Source organism: Numida meleagris, chromosome 1 (assembly GCF_002078875.1).
Source record: "Numida meleagris isolate 19003 breed g44 Domestic line chromosome 1, NumMel1.0, whole genome shotgun sequence".
Classification (NCBI taxonomy): domain Eukaryota; kingdom Metazoa; phylum Chordata; class Aves; order Galliformes; family Numididae; genus Numida; species Numida meleagris.
Window position 1 is genome coordinate 36,235,735 of NC_034409.1, and position 19,852 is coordinate 36,255,586.

The window sequence follows — 19,852 nt, forward strand, 5'->3', positions numbered from 1 at the left end:
TTTGAAACTGAGCTGAGACATGCTTTCTTTATGCTTAGCTTATTTAGGAAAATAAGCCTGCAGACGATTTTAGATAGAAGAAAAATATGCAGTTTTGTTAATTCATGATCAGTACTGTTCTCCCAGTGGAAGAAATCATAATAACTATGAAAGCAAAGGGATTACAGAGGAAACGAGATTATAGTTTTTTTTTCTTGAGGGAACATTGACCTTTAACTTAAGAATACAATACAAAGTCATATATGTTGTGAGCTACTGAGCCATTTAAAATCTTATATTATCTATTAAGAAACATTGAAAAATAGGCCCTAGACTTGCTTCTGCCATCTCGTACTGTAGTGGTGTAGTTTACAAACAAGTCACTGTATTACTTCTCTGTGTCTTAGAAAAGAGTATTTGCCCTTGGGTGTCTGACCAAGGATTTTTGTTTTGTTCTGTTTTGAACTGGCATAGAAAAAATGTTGCTTTTCAGTAGTCAGAATCCATATTCCAACGTGACTGGCCTACTTACTTAAAACTAGGGTCAGAGCACTGAGAGATGCAGGCTAAATGCTTTCAGTTTCCATACTGAAGGTAGGAGTCATTCTTATGTCACAGGCAAGTGTTTCATTGGTGATGTGTTCTGTTGCAAGTTAGCTGGGCATCTTCTTAAGAATACCTGCTTCTAAAGAGATTAGAGAATGGAGGAAAAATGTATAATATTAAAAGCAGAGTATCCTTGTTTCATCAGTGGATTTCCTTAAAAGCTACTTCAGTAATGCCTGTAAAGATTTTTGTTACTTAGATTTGCGAAACAGGTACTTTTCTTGATTAAAGTTTGGGGCTTCATTCTTAAAGTGGTGGATTTGTCTATTAATTTAACCCAGAGTGTTTCTCAGTTCACACTTAAATAGAGGCTTTAGTCTAATCTGTGTGGATGTTTTAAATGAATATGCTTTGTTTCATTTTACATGAGTTTTTTTTAAGTTGTTTCTGCTGTACAGTGTGCACATAAGGAAAATGAGCAAGATCAACAGCAGAAAATTCTTTTTTTAGCAGTCACTTAATGTTATTCCTGCTTTCATTTTGATAATAGTTGGAATGGTAACAAAACCAGCAAGTGAGCAGTCCCAGGACTTTTCAATACACAATGAAGATTTTCCAGCATTACCAGGCTCCAGCTACAAAGACCCAACATCAAGTAATGATGATAATAAATCTGTAAGTAAACCTTAAAGCTTCTTTTATTTCAAGTGTTCAAACTTTTCTTGATTGCTGTATTTCAAAATAGGCAGTGGAATTTATTTACAATGTAAGGTTTTCAAAGCTGCCCCTCTAAATTAATGAGAAATTTTACATAAGTAGGATTTCGTATGTGGCTGTGTAAATGGCATTTCTCAGAACATTTTTTTGTTCCAACAGTCACTGTGACCTTGCTTTCTTAATTTCATAAGAGTTCTGCATATCCTCACGTATTTAGAGCGAGAGTGGATGAGAAAGAACTCACAGGAATACTTCAAAATTATTTTCAAGAATTGACATGTATTTTTAAGGTTTTGCAATTCGTAACTTCTTTTTCTATCGGTTCCAGCTCAATTTTCACTGTTGGTGCCTCTCATCAGTAGCAGTAATTTACACATTGTACCATCTTTCTTCAAAGCTGTCAAATCCCTTAAATGTTAGGTGATAAAATACCACTTCAAGGTAAAATTCTTGATGAGAAAATGAAAGCACAGGGAACATGGTCTTTTAATAAAAAATTACATTTGTGGTTATATTATAGACTAGTTGGATCTTAAGTATTGTTCTAATTACTGTGTGTTAGATATTTTTTTTCTATTGTTTACTCTGAAATATCTGTAATTAAAAATTGCACTTCTTATTACTAATGAGAGATAGATACACTAAAATTTGGATGACAGAGAACAGCATTCTGCAGTGTTGGACAAAATGTTCTAGTTTGATTGTTTTACTACTTGGAATTGCAAAAATTTGTTAATTGGGTTGCCAGAGGTATTGGCAGGTAGGTATTAGAAGTGACTACAAACTCACGTGAAAACTGAAAAATGTCACTTCAAAGAAGGTGGGGTCTAGGCCTCCTGCTTGAATGCTGTGGACAGATTATGGTGTAGAGAATGTTCTGATATACTTGGAATTGAGTACGGTAAGGAACGAGGGACTAAACGTGATTATATTGTGTCACTGCAGACTTGTTTTAAAGAATATTAAAGAAATAATGTTTATGGAAGGTACCTTTTGGCAGTATGTGGGCTCCTGGAGAGCTGTCGCAGTTTTCTTGCCAAACATAGTGTTCACATCTCTTTCCTGATAGTTGCAAAGGTGCCAACTGTTTGTTGTTTGCACCTGAAATTGGCATGAGTTACTATCTATTGCTGCATCATGGAGTGTTGTGGACTGCAAGAACAAAGCTATTGGAAAAAACACAGATACTTGGGACATTCATTGTGTATTCAAACTCAAGTGTAAAATGTTTTCTTGTCCTAGATTGCAAGCTGTAGGCTTACTAATAGCTCTTATTGCATGGGAGGTATATTTTATGAAGTGTTGAATATTACATAAGATTTGTCGACAGAGTACAAGAGCTTCAGCTTTGTTGCATTTTAGTAGCTAATATATTAGTGTGACTTGAAGTACTGTTCAGAGCTCTTGGCTGAAGGATACGGTCAACCAATCTTTTCCTTTTTGGATTGTTTCCATCATACCAACTCTACAAATTACTTTTAACAGAATTTGAATACATCAGGCAAAACATCATCCAGCACAGATGGGCCCAAGTTTCCTGGAGATAAAAGTTCAACTACGCAAAACAACAACCAGCAGAAAAAAGGGATCCAGGTGTTACCTGATGGTATGTATCATTCCACTTTGTCCTCTTCAAAGGTTTTGGCAGTCCTTTAGATTATTGTGTTGATTTCTTCACTTCTTGAAAGAAGAAAATTAATTTGTTCTTCTTGCCCAGGTCGGGTTACCAACATTCCTCAAGGGATGGTGACGGACCAGTTTGGAATGATTGGCTTGTTAACATTCATCAGGGCAGCAGAGACAGATCCAGGAATGGTACATCTTGCATTAGGAAGTGATTTAACAACACTAGGTCTCAATCTCAACTCTCCTGAGTAAGTTTCTGTTTTTTAGTACTGTCTTCAGTTTTGTTTTTATTATGCTGTCATTCATAATAGTAGACTCACTTAGCTCACATAAGCATCAAATCCACAAGATATTTTGCCAAATAAAATTTGAAAACTTAATGACAGTAAAATAAAACTTTCATAAACAAGATAATTGTGCTTTGAGGATTACTGAGCTTTGTTTTGCAAGCTTTCGGTAGGCCTAGTGGCTTTGCTTATTCTCTTACCTTCTTAGGACTTTCTTCAAGGAATTGACAGTGTATTATTAATAACCTTCAGGTATACGTTATTTTTCTAATAATAATATTCCTTGAAGATATTTACATTTAGATAACAGGAATATGGGGGATAAATACTAGTGCATCTTTAGAGTTTATTCTGCACCAAAGATGAAAATACAGTGTTATAGCTGTCTTCCAGTCATTCGTTTCACCTAAGTTTATTCAGCTGGGCTTCCTGTAGAGACAGTGGATAGAAAAGTAATTAGCAACTTCACCATGGTAAGAGAAGTTCTTAAGAATAGTGGGGTGAATCACCAGCCCAGAAAGCCTATTTTTCTGTACTTGTTACAGAAGGAACCTAGATTCTTCCCCAGTTTGGGGAAAAATACCTATCTTCGTGACTACAGTTATGTGAGATAAATTTAATTTCTGGTGCTCTCGCAGCTGAGAATGTCCCATCGTGACTCTTTGGTCGTGAAAAATGTTATACCCTTCTCATAGAGGGAGGCACTGAGAGGGAACAACAGGCCTCTAGTTTATTTTAATCTATAACATATAGTTGATAGGAAGCATGTATTGACCTTATCCTTTGATACAGTCTTTCCATGTCCTGAATTTTTGCCTTACATTGTGTAAATGACTCTTAATCTTTCAGCAAAGAAAATGCAGAAATCAGCCATAGTCACTTAACTTACTTTCATGGCACTTTGACTGTATGTGTGGAAAAAAGAGATGTTTAAATGCCTTGGATAAAAAGTTGTGATGCTTTGTATCAGCAGAGATTTATGTAACATTAGCCTTATTGGCAGTGTAGTGTATGCATTTAAAATCTTTCATATAAAACGTTAGTGAAACAAAGACCAAGCAGTATATATGCAGACTTCCTGTTTTTTGTGAATTTTATATGCAGCTGCACTCTGAATATGTGAGTGCAGGGAAGATTTCTGAATGGGAGTGTCAAGGTGAGAGGGAAATCACGGGGAAAAAATAGCTCCTGATTTTTGCATCTTGAAATGATTGGCATTGATGCACGTATTTATTTTTTGAGGCGTAACTCTTTAGAAATAATCATTTCTAGAAAATATTTCTGTAATGTTTGCATCAAACCATACTCAAATTGTCATATCATTGGCACTTTTAAAAATATTTCAAAACCGCCTTCCAGACTCAGCCTTCTGGTACAATTGCATGTAGTTACTTGCAGAATGTGTTACTCGAACATAGTATTTTCTTTGCTTGTGTTAGGCTCACAGTTCCCTTCCCTATTGAATCTAGCAGTTTTTCACTCCCATCTCCTTCTCCCTCAGCATGCTAGGAATACATAAAGAACAGTTAAACTGATCACAGTTTGCTGCTTTTCCTCAGTAGTTCTAGTATTTTTAGCACTCACTGGGAGATGGATCTCCTGGATCTGCCTGATACTGAAGTTATTTACTATTCTCAGTACAAATTGCTCAAAAGTAATTGGAGGATAATCAGCTGAAAGTAGAATGCCTTTGTTCATAAAGTAATTTAGAGTACGTCTGTGTCTGAATTCTTGAGCTTCTGTCTTACTGTTCCTCAACACAGGTGAAATCTGGTTACGTCATTTAGTTAAACAGCTGGCATGCAGAAGTAATAAGATAATACTTCTGGTAATATTATTTGATACTTTATACAACATTACGAATTAGTTTTAATGGCTGAAATAAAACTTAACCTTTACCCATCTGTTGAATAGTCTGTAGGGAATTTGGAACTAGGTGATCTTAAGGCCCCTTCCAACCATTCCATGATTTTCTGCTTTGGGATGACCTGTCGCTGTGCTATACAGCTCCTAAGTACAACATCCAGATTATTATTATGTGTGTGTGTTTACATAAACAATATATGCATATGACATGCTACTGCTTTTTTTTTTCCAGCAGATATATGTTAAACAGCAGGGGTTTTAAAAGCTTTTAGCATATAATTACTGTATATTAGATATTTATGTGTTGGATGGAAGGAATAGGTTTAGTATTTAATCTATTCTGTGTCATAAAGTTGGTTTTATTTTATACTACAGAGCAGTTTAGCAAACAGCCTGTGCTTTAATGTCTTGCCTTATGTTAAACATCCTTTGCTTGATTTACACATTATATTAGAAAAAATAAAAGTATTCTGCTTGTGGAAAGCAGATTTCTTTTTCTGCCTTGTGAGATGCTTCTAATATTAAAGACACTTACCCCGTTTAAACACCCAATAAATGTGCTTTTAGAAACACAGTTTTAGAATTCTGCATATATCTTTATTTGAAGTAACCCTTATAACTCCTAGTTTTATACCTCTTTTCTGTATAGATAGGTTAACACTTACCTCATTGTTGGAATAATGATTATGTATTGCCTATATAGTCATGTATTTCCTGAAGACAAATGCTTTTCGTTTCTTAAAATCTATTAGCTTAAATATAAACTAAACTAACTATAAAAATAACTTAAAATTCTGCACAAATGAAAGTGAAAATAAAAATGGCCCTTCTTCAGTTCTTTAGAGTTTGTTTAGCAGTTTGTTCATTTTCAGAAGCTTTCTGAAATATTAATCAGATAGGCTGAAACGTTAATTAAATAGGCTGTATGCTTTCCTATACCTCCTTGAAAAATGTTAAATTAGTAGTGGTGCAGTTGGAGTCAAAATCCTAGATTCTTTACCCTAGGACGTGAGGTTGCTAGGGCACGCATGGTATGATGGAGCTGCAGGAGGCTGCTCTCCTTGGGCAATGACTGTCCAGGCTTTCAGTAGAAAGGATGTTTTAGTTATTTCCAGCATTTGCAGATATTGCTGCTGCAATCTTCCTTCAGGCTCGCTAGCACAAACTTTCGCTTTTACACTAAGATTAGCTAACCTAGGGCGAGACTGACACCATTTTAGCAGGGTAGTTTTCAGGCCATGTGGCTCAGATGGAAGTTGGTTGTGTTCAGATGGCTTTCTAGGATTCGGATACTTAGTAGCAACTATTAAGTCTTTGACCAGAAGGAAGCAAGGGTTGAATAGGGTGTACCCTAACACAAGTAACATTTTCACAATGTGTCAGGATAGCATGTTGTCCTGGATAGCTGGAAGTGCGCTGTAGCTAGCTGTGAGAAATGTACTTTAGCTTGGACCTGTTTTCACTCCTTTATCAGTTAAATAGAAAACTCATTCCTCAGTACATCATCATTGTAGTAGAGTTGGAAAGTTCATCGTTTTGTCTTTATTAAACTAATGAGGTAGGCCTTTATTTTTGAGATGCTAGCAAAATGTGTATGAAAGAAAAATATTAAATCTTGATAAACTTATTTTCATATTGTGCTGGGATTCAGTTTATTTGCGGTCCCTGAAACTTAAAAGAACATCTTTATTGCTTAGTTAAAAAAATAAAAAATGAATCTGCCAGTATAAGCTGTCCTTTCCCTTTTAAATTGTAGGCTAATAAATCAGAACCTACCAGGCTCATGGCAGGTGTTCCAGGTGAAATAAAACCGATAAAAATAATAAAAAATAATCTGCTTAAAATTGGGTTCCTGAAAAGGCTTGGAATTCCTGACACATAAGTTAAAGAAATGGTAGATTAAAAAAGGAAATCTTGGCCCTGGAGATTCCGTAGACAGTTTATATGTATCCTTTCTCTGAACATTAAAAAGAAAATGAATAGATTGAACTATTTTAGGAAAACAGGTTGGAAATTTCCCTCTCTCCTTCATTCTCACCCCATGTGGAGTGATTTTGGTTGTGTGGTATGTTTATTGCTTTTTTTTTTTTGTAAATTTGTATTTTTTTTTCCCTCAGAAATCTTTATCCCAAATTTGCATCACCTTGGGCATCATCACCTTGTCGACCTCAAGACATAGGTAAGAGAAAAATGGCTATTTAATTCAATATTAATATTTGCAAATGGTACTCATTTACAAGTCTTAATAGTTGCATCAATTCCGATTCTTTTTTAGACTTCCATGTTCCATCTGAATACTTAACTAACATTCACATTAGGGATAAGGTGAGTATGTGTGTGTATTTTTTGTTAGTTTATTACCAGTAATTTTCTAAATTTTCTTTCAAACAGATAATTTTTTTTTCAAATTCAGTGCACTTAATGGATGTTCTCAATCTTTTCAAGAACAGTGATATGTTAACTGGCTAATTAGACGTATCATGTACCCATTCCACCTTAGAAAAAGGAAGGGAAAACAAAAACGAGTATGGCCATAGTTAGTTAACAAACACATTATGTTTTTACTAGTATGCTCTTTATGCAGAGAGCAAGTTTAGTATAATTCTATATACTTATAGAATTACTTATACTTATATACTCTATACTCTATAATTCTATATACTCTAATATTCAAATGCCATATTAAATAGTTTTTTTCTTGAGATTGGCTCAGAATTGTGATTCAAGATACTGTCGTGTTTATCTGTTGCTTCCCATGTGTACGTGAATAGGAATTCTTGTTAGGTATATTTTCCTTCAAGTATTGTAGTTCCTTAAGATGGACTATTGAGAAATATGGCAAGAAATTGTGTTCATCTTACTTAATAGGGTGTGAAATAAGCAAATACATTCAAGCGTTTAAAGAACTAAAAAAGAGTAGATGAGGATACGCATAGGTGCAGGGATAAAATTCTTTCTTGCTGATTCTTCTGTTTATTTTCCTACTGTATACTCCCATTAGTTGGAAAGGTTAACAAAAAGAAGAATAATAAGTGTTCTAATAATTATTGCTCTTGTTAGATTATAATTTACAACACACATAGGATAGAAGCACATTCTGGATGTATCCTTGTGTTATTTAAATGGGATGTTATTTCTTAAAACATTTATATATTGTGATTTTTCATCCTCATTTTCTTCAATCTTTTGCAGCTGGCTGCAATAAAACTCGGCCGATATGGAGAAGATCTCCTGTTTTATCTCTATTACATGAATGGAGGAGATGTATTACAGCTATTAGCAGCAGTAGAGCTGTACGTTCAAACTACTTTGTCAGTCTTACATGATTTAATCTTTTGCAGTAATGAAGTAGTACATGTAATATTAAAAAAAAAAAAGATGCTGAAAAGGGAAGCTTAGTCAGTCTATAAAGCTGGAAAACATTTTTTGAATAGCTCCTCCAACGTTGGTTCCATTTTGCACTGTTTTCATTCATATAGCAGAAATCAAATGCCTGTCTCATAAATTTTGCGTTCTTGAATGCCATTAGTTATTAAAGATTTAACATCTTCAACTAAATGAAAACCAACAGTCATAAAAAAGAGTTTGTTGCTTGAACTTACCAGACTTATTGAAATTTTGTGTGTGATGAAGTTAAGGTGTAATAATTGTATGGAAGAGGTATGTGATAGCAGCTGTAACGATGTCTTAGCAATATCATTTTGGTTTTGAATGCTTTGTATAATTTTTATTTAAAATCTTAAAATTGTAGTCTGTGATGTCAAATTGAAACAACTAATGCTAATAGTTATTTTTCCTTCTTATTGAAAATGAAAGATTTAACCGGGATTGGAGATACCACAAAGAAGAACGAGTATGGATCACCAGAGCACCCGGAATGGAGCCAACAATGAAAACCAATACATACGAGAGGGGAACATATTACTTCTTTGACTGTCTTAACTGGAGGAAAGTAGCTAAGGTATATCTTTTCCCTTGTGAGGATATTTTAAGTCTGTCAACCATATATTTTTAGAAGGACAAAAACCCCAAGCCCTTCCCAAAATCTCAGCTTTTAACCTCATATCATTCAAGTTCATTATCTTAGTTTCTGATGTGCATGAGAACAGAGATTGCCTTAAAAAAAAAAAAAAAAAAAAAAAAAAAACTGGCTTGTCTGTGGAAAAGGAGGAGCAATTTCTCCATTTCCTGCTTTCTTTGGGAACAAAAAGGAGCTTGTTGCTTTCATCGTAAATGTTTTATTAATATTGAAAGCTTTTCTTTCAAGTACAGTATTGTAGAATAAAAATAATTATTTGTCATTTAAAAAAAACGTGCATGCAAATATTTTATTTTGCTTTAGAAAGTTGGATAGGGAGCTACCACGTCAATCTTTAGATTTGGAACAGGTGTTTAGGGTGGGAGGAGTTGGTTTGGGTTGTTTTTTTTTTGTTGTTTTGTTTTCAAGATATTGTGTCATTGAGCATAATGTAGGACTTCAGTGCTTTGTTGTTTGAATGTTCAAGTACTTCAAAATAGATTGCTTCTCTTAGGGAGGAGATATTTTCATGATTGTTTTCTGTATTCTAGGCCAAGAGGCATTAAAAAAAAAACACAAAAAGAACACCGGTCTTCTCCCTTTCCACTTGTGATTATTTGTTCCTTTCTGTTTTGAATACTGTCTATACTGGTCACCCTTTACTTGCAATTTATGGAATTGTGCTTCTTTTTCTCCACCCTCCCCCAAAGATAATTACTTTTCAGTATTTTAGTGTCTTCCAGCTTTTACAACCATCTAGTACAATGTACATTCCTTGCTTGATTATGATTTCTTTACCCCATGAAAACAAATGTTTTCTAATGCAAATATGTGCAAAAACGTTTGAGTGATCAGGAGTGTTGTCATTCACTAATCTGGAAAAGGGATATGTTCTTCTGAAAATAGCCTGCCCTATAAGGGAATGTATTCGGCTCTAGTTTGACCTGAAAAAGATACATTCACAATATGCACACAACCATCACATCTAGCTAGAGTCTGAGTTGAATAATTTACCAAAAAATCTCCGTTTAATTTTTGTTATTTGGAATTTTATAGCTGTGGCATGATTGTCCTTCAAGTTTTAACCAGCATGGCAGATTCATTCATGATAAAGAAACTTAGAACACGTCAGACATTCTGTAGATATGGTACCGTACTCTTGTTTGCTTTTTTTTTTTTTTAATTTTCTGGAAAACACATAGCAGATCAGACTAAATTAATCTCAAAACCTTGAACAAGATTTCTATATGTTGGAACTATGTATGTTCTACCTGTTTAGGTATTTCATTTAATTGGAAATCTTTTCACCTGGAGCCAAGATTCTGAATTGCTTGCACAGAAGACATTTCATTTCTGTGATCAAGCTGCATCTACATACTTTTAAGATTATTAAGTATTCTGTTGAGTGTGTTGGTTGATGAGTTTTCAAACATCAGCTCTAAATTAAAGGAGATAGAATTCAGTGTTCTAGTTCATCTAAAGATTAACTAGATACGTGTTTTTTTTTTTACTGAATAAATGTGCTTAGTCTGTGTAACCCCTTAAGAAATTTACGTTTTAGTCATCTCCAATGATACGTAGCACTCGTCAATCCATTTGCACATTTGACTCATTGCTTTTACTGCTTTTCCAATGGTCATAACCAAGCTAAAACTTCCCAATGGAAGATTTTAATAGCAAGCTGTGCTTGTGCAATTATATATATATATATATGTATATTTACAAGGTGATTCCAAGACCTTTAAGCAAAAAACATCTCTCAAAGGAGAACCCAAACAAAAATTTAATTTCTGTTTGAATTATTGATTTGTTGTTTGATATAGCTTGTTAGGTATCCCAAGGCACTGTTTAAGATTAGTTTATTACTTAAGGTCTTCAGAGGGGAAGTAATTACTTTTTGAAAGGATAGGTTTCTTCTTTGGAGTCAACGTAAGATGTTCTATTTGTTAATGAACAATAAAAGTCTCATGTAGGTATCCGTATCTGTAGATCAGATTGAGACTTTACTGTATCTGGAAAGAAAAAGTTGTTTTACTAGAAGGAAGTGGTGTCCATTTTATAAGAATAGTAACTTCTGTAGTGTCTCCCATTTTTCTACCCGTAGTGAATGTATCATGCTACTACTTGATACTTAAGCACTACTTCTGAAGGCAGTATTTTCTCTATTTGGAGTTGTAAGTACTATCCTGAAATTCAGCACCCAGTGCATGAGTTGTTTGCTAGTCCTTTCATCCTTCCTCTGCTAAAGGTAGAGCTTACTTCATATAGTAGGTATTCGTGGTGGTGGGGATGAAACAGAGGTACGCAAAATGAGTTCTCCAAATGATTTTGGGGCCCAGGATCTATACAGATTCTTTTGTATTTTGTATTTGTTCTTAGTTTGGTGCAAAGTGCACCAGGCAAGTTAAGTACTGATCACAGGAGGCTAGAGAAAGATGTGGGGAAAAATGAGTATGGTGTTACATGGAGAAGGAATCACTTGCTGGAAACGCTTTTGCAAGACTTCCATCCATGATCAGTAAATAAGAGCTTCAATAAATATTGAAAGTGTGGTCTTGGCACTGCATGGTAATGGTGTTACCTCTGATAATTTCTGGAGTACACTTTTCCTATGAGGAGTAATACAAGAATGGCAGTATGTGATGACCCCTTAAGTGAAGGAAAGTATGGCCAAGCAACTTTTTCTAATAATCACAGAAGTATTTATCAGTGGTTCAGGAAATTAAAAACATAAGAATCTGGGGAAAAAAAGAATTCTGATAAATAGCAGTCTCTTACTGTAACAGCTGTGTTACTAGTGAGTGCTGGGAATACAGTTCCTTAGAAGGCCACAGTAGTAATTGCTGTTTAATGGCTTCATTAGTGCTCTTTTGAAGCAGTTAAACAAGAATTATTTCTGCTAAATTACTCTCTTATTTATGTATGCAAATTAAATTATTTTTCAAGGTACTTTATAAACTTGTCTGTTGTTTTAGTATATATGTTGAAATAGAGGGCAGCACGTATTTTAATGTGCTGTGCCTTGCAGAAGTTGCATTATGCAATTTTTAGCTTATGTATTTATCGTATCTGCAAAATAATAACTCAGTTATTAAAGTTATATTGCATTACAGCTGATACAGTGAAATGTAACTGTTTACTCTGAATAGCATTATAAAATCTTACAACTAAATTTGTAATATAAAAAATGAAGTTTAATAGATTTTTTGATAGTATCCTAGATTTCTTTTTTAGAAATTTCAGTGAAGTAGACTTTATGCTTCAATGAAAACATATTTTTTCTTTCTTTTTTTAAATTAAAAAATAAGCTGTATATTCTATTATTAATACTCTATTTCCTAAAAAAAGAAATGAAAAAAAAAAGCTGAGTCTCTAAACAAAATAATAGACAGTTCCTAATCTATTAAGATTTTATTAATTCCATATTGATATGTGGTTTAAATATTGATAAAATGTTAACGACAATGAATTTCAAATTCACCTTAAAAGCCAAACAGAACACAGGAAAATGCTGACTACAGATATGTCTCTGTGAGTGGTTTTTCTTCCTCGGGCATGTAGAAAGTACAATATGGTTAAAGACACTTTGATTTTTCACTGAGGATATGGTTTTATAGTGTGTTGCTTTTGAGGAGACGTGAAAGAGACTGAGAGAGGAAGGGAAGTGGATGTGAGACCAAAAATGCCTTCTACAGTTGGACATTTACTGAAATCCTGATTTAAATTGTCGGAAGTAAACTGTCTGGAATTTCTCCTTTGAAAAGTAAGGAGAATTAATCCCATTTAAGGAGAGAAAAAATTACAAAACCTATATACTTTGATTTTGTATCTATAAAATGTGGAGTTCTTTACAGAGAAAGGTTAAATTTCCATGTGTTTACTTCTTGTAAGGGTTGCTGCCTGTATTAAATGACTTTCTAGCAATTATAAAAGCATTGAAATTAATTTTGATCTTAAAATGATAGAATGTTAAATTTGTTCTTCTAACAGAGATGTGCCGTAGCATTTGAATTAAGTTCCTAACTTAAACTTGGGTCTTTGCACCCATCCTTAAGCCAGCATAAATTCTGCTTTTTTGGTCCCACTTGGATTTTCTTTGCTGTCCTTTGATGGGACTACACAGCCCAGCATAATTTGCGCTCTGGGCAATTCCTATTCAGCTAACTTTGCTTTGGCTTACTCTATCAATGTTGTGGATCACCTGAAACAATTCTGTCTTTAGTATTCTAACATATTATTGTTTGCATATGTGCAGGCTGATGTAACTTTGCCATCAAAGCAAGTTTTCAGAATGACATCAGAAGCAATTGATTTAATTGCATAGAAAATTTATTTAGTGTTGCACATGTGCCCTAAGTTTCCAGACACAGTTAGTACTCATTTTCCTTGGTTATTAAAAGGTATTTAATTTTTAATAATTATTTCGTTTGGAAAGTAAAACAATATAACAAATGTTTGTCAATGGTTAAGTGGCATTTTTACACTTCGTTGTATCTGTTTATATTAAAAAATATCAGAGATGCTGTTCACATCTTAAACTATAGTGGCCCCTGGAGTCAAAAGGAAAGACATAAAGTGTAAAAACATGTAATACAAGTATTTTTCTACATACAATAAATAATTGCCTTTTAGTTTTCAACAAATTTTGGTCAGTGAGTTCTTTTTTTGGTATTGTCCAATATAACTCCCAAGTGTTCTTAAACACTGCTGGATATTGGGCTTCAGCGTTGCTGACATGTAAGTCAAAAAAGCTCTTTTAACCCTTTTTATTTTAAAATCAGTGACAGTCTGAAGCATCAGCTCATGTGCTCCTAAAGCAAGTTTGGTAGGAAATTGTATTCCTCCTCCTAAACGAAGGGTTTCCAGTTTGTGGCCCACAAAGCACTGCTCAAGGTGCCAAGCCCTTCCTTCAGATGGGACCAGCAGTAGCACACAGCCACAGTAAGTTTGGAAACCCCATTTATGGGTAATTAATATCATCGTAGCAGTTTAAGTAGCTGTTTTCCATGTGTAATTTCAAGGGCATTCCAGAGCATGTGGAGGTTCAGGTAACTGATCTAAGCTTTTATTATTAACTCTTTCTTTTGTTTGCAATTCTGTTTAAAAAAAAAAAAAAAAGCAGTTCCCCAACAGATTGATAGTAATCTGCAGATCCTTCCATGATTATGTGCAAAATGGAGATGTTGAATGCCAAGAATGGGAGAGAAGTTTGGGAGGTATTTTTCCTATTAGAAAGTGACTTCAGAATTACGAAGATCCAGTCAACCTAGACCAGCTTTTGACACCAAAATACCTGCGTAGATTTGTACACCTTGAACTTGCTGCTGACAAAAGGAGAGAGCAGGCATCCCTTCAGTACCAGCACATATGTGTGGATCTGCACAAGAGGAGAACGTACACCAACTGGCATGCAGTGTTAATCAGGAGTGCCAAAAGCAATTGACTTGTATGTGTAACTTAAAGGCTACGCTCAGAGTGTAGTGGAAAAAATGAGGAAACAAAAAAAGCATCTTGGCTGGAGCAGAGCAGGAGAGCAAAATTGAGGCGAACATGCAACACTTCAGTGCGAATGACTGTAACCTCACACACAGACTTTGCTGGGATTTTCCAGGTTTAGGCACAGTATTCTCTGGAGAATAGAGATCTGCTGAATTCCCTCATTTTTCCCTCATTTGTTTTGTTGCCATGCTGAACCTTCTTTCCGTGCTAGTTAGACCTTGTTTTGCCTTAAATGAGAGAGGTCAGGGTGTTGAGTTTTCCTGGATTTTATTTCTGATGTTGCATTGATTTGTTCTTTAATTTAGTTTGTCTGCCTGTAAAAGCTGAAATACTGGACTATTTAAGCACTTCAGGAAGTTCTCTAATATAATCTATTCAGCACTCTTAGTGTTTTTACCAGTGTATAAAAGGAGGAGATTAAGTTTTCTCCATAGATACGGATGAAGACATGCTGAGGTTCCCAGTTCAGTTAGGCAAAATAAACGACTGTATGTGTCCGAGTTGTAGCAGTTGTGTTGAAGTAGCCTCAAAAAACAGTTGTGCAGCTTCTACTTACCGTACTTCTTGAATGAAGATAAAGTGGGGATGAGGCAAAGCTAAGCTGTGGAAAGGATCTGAAAAATGTCAGATTTAAGTAATTCCTTGTAACTGCATGTATGAAGGAAGGAGCACCAAATGTCAGAGTGTACTAATTGAGGGTTGTGTGCAAGGTCACAGGGGGAAAAGCTGCTTTTTTCAGTGTAATAATCAGGATGCATTTAGATATCTGGGCTAGCTGCAATCTGATTTGTAGTCGTTGGTGTAGTCAGATTAAAAATTCCTGTTGTATCACTGAGACATTTTACATGTAGGCAAACCAGACCTCCTCAGAGGGATGTCAGGTGGTTGTGCCAGTGAGACAACGAAGCTGCTTGTTTCTGCATCAGTTCCTTGTGTGGCATCTGAGTACATGGGCAAAGATTTTTATTCTGAATGGTTGCGTATAAAACACCGGGCATATTTCTTGTGAAGGATGTTTTCAAGGAGGGATGTAATACCAAGGAGCTCAGGACATACACGAGGATTTGAGTAAATCTGAGGCTGACATTGGAGTGTGAAATGTGGTAGATTATTATTCTTCCGTTCTGGCTTAATTAGGTTTCAGTAGTTTGTCTCTGGCATTTTAGGTCATGTTCCCCAGTGTTGTGCTAAGGTGTAACCTAGCTTGTTTAACTTAAAGTTGGGCCTGGGCCTGGTAGACTACCGCAAAATATCTCAAAACTTCAGATTATACAAAGTAAGTTTCTGTGCATATGGATTGTTGAAAGACAGGAACCTTTATTCATAATGCAATCATGGCATGAGCTGATTTGTGAGCATGTTGTGCACGCATATTGTATAACTGAGATCATAACAGGGGTTCTGAGGGTGAGGTACCATTTAAAAAAAAAAAAGGTGGGGGGGAGCCCACACATTGCAGGTGTAGTGGCTCAGGATGTTGGCTTTTTTCTAATTAAAATATAGAATCCAAGGCAGTGAAATCATGTGTTTTTGCCTCAAGATAGACTAGGACTTGATCTCTTTTGTATTTGTGCTTTTCAAGTATGGCTTGTAGAAAACACTTTTCAGCGGTTAAATGACACATAGTTTTATTTGGCTTTGTCTTTTTTTTTTGTTTGTTTCTTTTTTAATTGTAGGAGTTCCATCTGGAATATGACAAATTAGAAGAAAGGCCTCATCTGCCATCAACCTTCAACTACAACCCTGCTCAGCAAGCCTTCTAAAGACTTCCCTTTTCTTGGGGTATGGCTGTCTCAGCACAATACTCAACATAACTGCAGAACTGATGTGGCTCAGGCATCCTGGTTTTAATTCCTTGAGGATCTGGCAATTGGCTCATGCGAAGGGTCACCATTTGAGGTCCTGCCTTACTAATTATGTGCTGCCCAACAACTAAATTTGTAATTGTTTTTCTTTAGTTTGAGCAGGGTCTGAATTTTTGTTTTTGTTTTATTTTTGCCAGCAGACAAGCTTGGGTCTGTAAAGACAAGCGAGTACACTGACAAAAGTTTACCACTTAGTTTTCCAAAATGTAAAAAGACAAAAAATAAGAAAAAAGACAAAAAATTAGACAACAAAATTTGCATTGTTCATTGTAGCACTATTGGTAATAAAAAATGTTTGTGCATTTTTATGTGAAGATCCTTCTCGTATTTCATTTGGAAAGATGAGCAAGGTTTGCTTCCTTCATTTTACTTCCCCTTCTGTTTTTGAAAGGCAGTTTTCGCCAAGCTTAATGCAAGAATATCTGACTGTTTAGAAGAAAGATATTGCCACAGTCTCTGGTTAGTTTCCAGAGTTGTGTATTACTGAGCTTCATCTTTCCAGAATGAGCAAAACACTGTCCAGTCTTTGTTACGATTTTGTAATAAATGTGTACATTTTTTTTAAATTTTTGGACATCACATGAATAAAGGTATGTATGTACGAATGTGTATATATTATATATATGACATCTATTTTGGAAAATGTTTGCCCTGCTGTACCTCATTTTTAGGAGGTGTGCATGGATGCAATATATGAAAACGGGACATTCTGGAACTGCTGGTCAGGGGACTACTTTGTCGCCCTGTGCACTAAAGGGCCAGATTTTCAGCAGCCAAGGACATCCATACCCAAGTGAATGTGATGGGACTTAAGTGAACTGAGACAATTCACTCTGGCTGTTTGAACAGCAGCGTTTCATAGGAAGAGAAAAAAAAGATCAATCTTGTATTTTCTGACCACATAAAGGCTTCTTCTCTTTGTAATAAAGTAGAAAAGCTCTCCTCACTGCAGTGTTGACTTTGATTTGAGATTGTGAAATTATTTCTTCAACAATGAATAATGGAAAAAAAAATTGAAGTATTAAAACTATCAAGCTGTACAGTGGTTAAGGCACTTGAAGAGTCTTTTTGCTGCTGACAAGTAATTTTATAACAGAGATTTACATTCTTTTCCACAGTAGGCCAAAACGTTTGATCATCTTGGTTTGAAATCTTCTCTTTTTTGTTTTGTTTTGTTTTTAAAAAAAAAAAAAAAAAGCACATCCTTTTTACACTGGGGGTTGGGTAACACGACAACTGTTCAAATGATAAAAGGTGCTTCATGAACTCATCTAAGAAGGAAATTATGCGAGAAGCGTGGCTTAGAGCTGATCGTAGCTTAGTCCCAAGCTGGTACTTTCCCACTTAAGATAGGTATGCATTTCACTTGATGGTCACTACTACTTGAACTTCCAGATTTGAACAAACATGAATGCACACTGTTTGTAGAAAAACTACAACTGCTCTTCAGAGTGGAGGAAGAGAAACCTGAACCACTGGGATAGTTTCCTTTCTCTCAATGTGACTGGAACTTCTCATTGAGTTGCCTCTGGTGATACAAACCATTTCAAAATACCTGAAATTTATCAAAGGAGAAAAAGAACAGAAAAAGCAGTGCCCACAAATCCTTTTTATTTATGGTATATTTTTAAGTTTTAACCTATTTTTCTATATAGTGCAAAATAGCTCCTTGGCATTTATTGAACTATACTTGGAAATTGACCGTTCATGATATTATTTTTTTTTTCTGTATCAGGTATATAGTGATTTTAGAATCTACACTTTTTTGTGTAATTTAAGATGATAGACATAAAAAATGTAAACCTACTAATTATCATCTTTTTTATTATTACAGCATACTTAAATAAGGGATGTTTTTAATCTGCATGATGACTAACACAGCTGAAAAATATAGTGGCTTTTTCTTAGTGTGGATGCAAACATATTGTTTGAGTATTCAAGCATACAGCTTTAAATGTTAAACAGGAAAATTTTCCAAAAGTTCATTGCTGTGATAAATGCTAATTTTTTTTTTTTTTTTTTTTTTTTTACTAATGGTCTGTTGTGACCATTGCATTTTTGAAAGCAATATTTACTGCTTCAAATCATTTGAGTTTATTTCTTAGGGGGTGAGCTGTTGCTTTTTGTTTTTCTCTACATCGCCAGTCTCATGGAAATGAATGCCAGACGTGGTAAGGGGAGCAAGATAAACTACACTAAAAATAGTACCTCATTATCTAAATACCTGTGATAGTTCAAAAACGATTGAGCTGAAATTGAAAGCAGGTTTTTCCAACAGGTTACTGCGATGATACTGTCACACTCAGCCACTCAGCTGTGCCGTGCCTCAGACATGCAAGACATGTGAGTCTAGCAAATTTCTCAGCTGCTAGTGAGGAACGGATGATTTGTTCTTCCCGGGGGAAGAACAAGCTTCTTCTCCCTTGTGTTTCACGCAATTAAATATGCGTACGTGGAAACTTTAAAATCTTTTCTTTAATTTCACATTGCACCATGGGTGGAAGCAGGAGAGGTGGTTTTATATATAAAACAAGGAAGCACTTTGTAGCCTGATACCACATTGATTGATCAAAATGAAAAATCCTGTGCTGCTTTTTTTTCTGAAAGGAAGAAAACCTAAAACCTCATTTATACATGTTGCAGATTGGTTACTGAAATGAAGTGGAGATTTTTAACACAGACAGTGAAGGTCTGAGGCTTTTCTTGCATCTCTTTCACTATCACTATAAATAAATGAGAGAGAATAGAATATTACTTTTAAAAAAAATAGTTTTACTTGAGGTGTTTTTCCTCCCATAATTACGGTGTTGTACAACATGCAAGGTAAGTTCTGAGAATCAAAACCAGCATTCTTGGAAACAACCAGAAGTACTCTGATTTTTGGCCTGTGAAACCAGACACTCATCTCTCCTTTGTGCATGTTGTTTATTTCTTGAATCATTAAATAGCTCCATTTGCTTTGGAAATCCGCTCCCCTGGATTGCCAGGGCTGTGAAAGTGGCTTTCACCAACTCGATTAGCTCTAGTATTGCAGTAATCACCGACCGCTGGTATTTTTGCAGTTGTTACTCAACCTGCCCTGCCTGTGGGGCCATCTGAGGTGCAGGGCATCCCGGAGGAAGGAGGTAAGCACAGGCCACCTGCGTGTTTGAAAATAACAAAAAAGGACTCGGGGCTTAATCTCTGCTTTAGTATCTGGTGCCGCATGTGCTTAAGTACCTTCAGGTGCTTGATTAGTCTAATTGAATCCACAAATAATCCAGGGAATCCTGTAGATACTCACGTGGCTAAGACTACTTTGCACGTGGCAGTGGCTCCGTTATTTAGCGTTAGCTGGAAGCGTGCTGGCATTCACCACTGACTGCACCGTGTGGTACAAGAACGTGGGATTTTATCGTTCTGCTGCGTGCCATGTTTGAAATCCTCTCTGCCCCTAAGACTGTATTTTT

At 35.4% G+C, this 19,852-nt stretch overlaps 1 protein-coding gene across 2 annotated transcripts in view; it reads left to right on the forward strand.

The window, feature by feature from the left end:
* CNOT2 (CCR4-NOT transcription complex subunit 2) overlaps positions 1–17,354 on the forward strand; it is a 93,916-nt gene extending 76,562 nt beyond the window's left edge. For both annotated transcript variants that reach the window (XM_021385160.1, XM_021385159.1), the window contains exons 8-15: positions 1,076–1,200; positions 2,728–2,848; positions 2,960–3,116; positions 7,139–7,200; positions 7,297–7,346; positions 8,214–8,314; positions 8,838–8,982; positions 16,215–17,354. In XM_021385160.1, the coding sequence (XP_021240835.1) occupies positions 1,076–1,200; positions 2,728–2,848; positions 2,960–3,116; positions 7,139–7,200; positions 7,297–7,346; positions 8,214–8,314; positions 8,838–8,982; positions 16,215–16,301 (848 nt within the window). In that variant the 3' untranslated portion in view covers positions 16,302–17,354. The remainder of the gene's footprint in view (positions 1–1,075; positions 1,201–2,727; positions 2,849–2,959; positions 3,117–7,138; positions 7,201–7,296; positions 7,347–8,213; positions 8,315–8,837; positions 8,983–16,214) is intronic.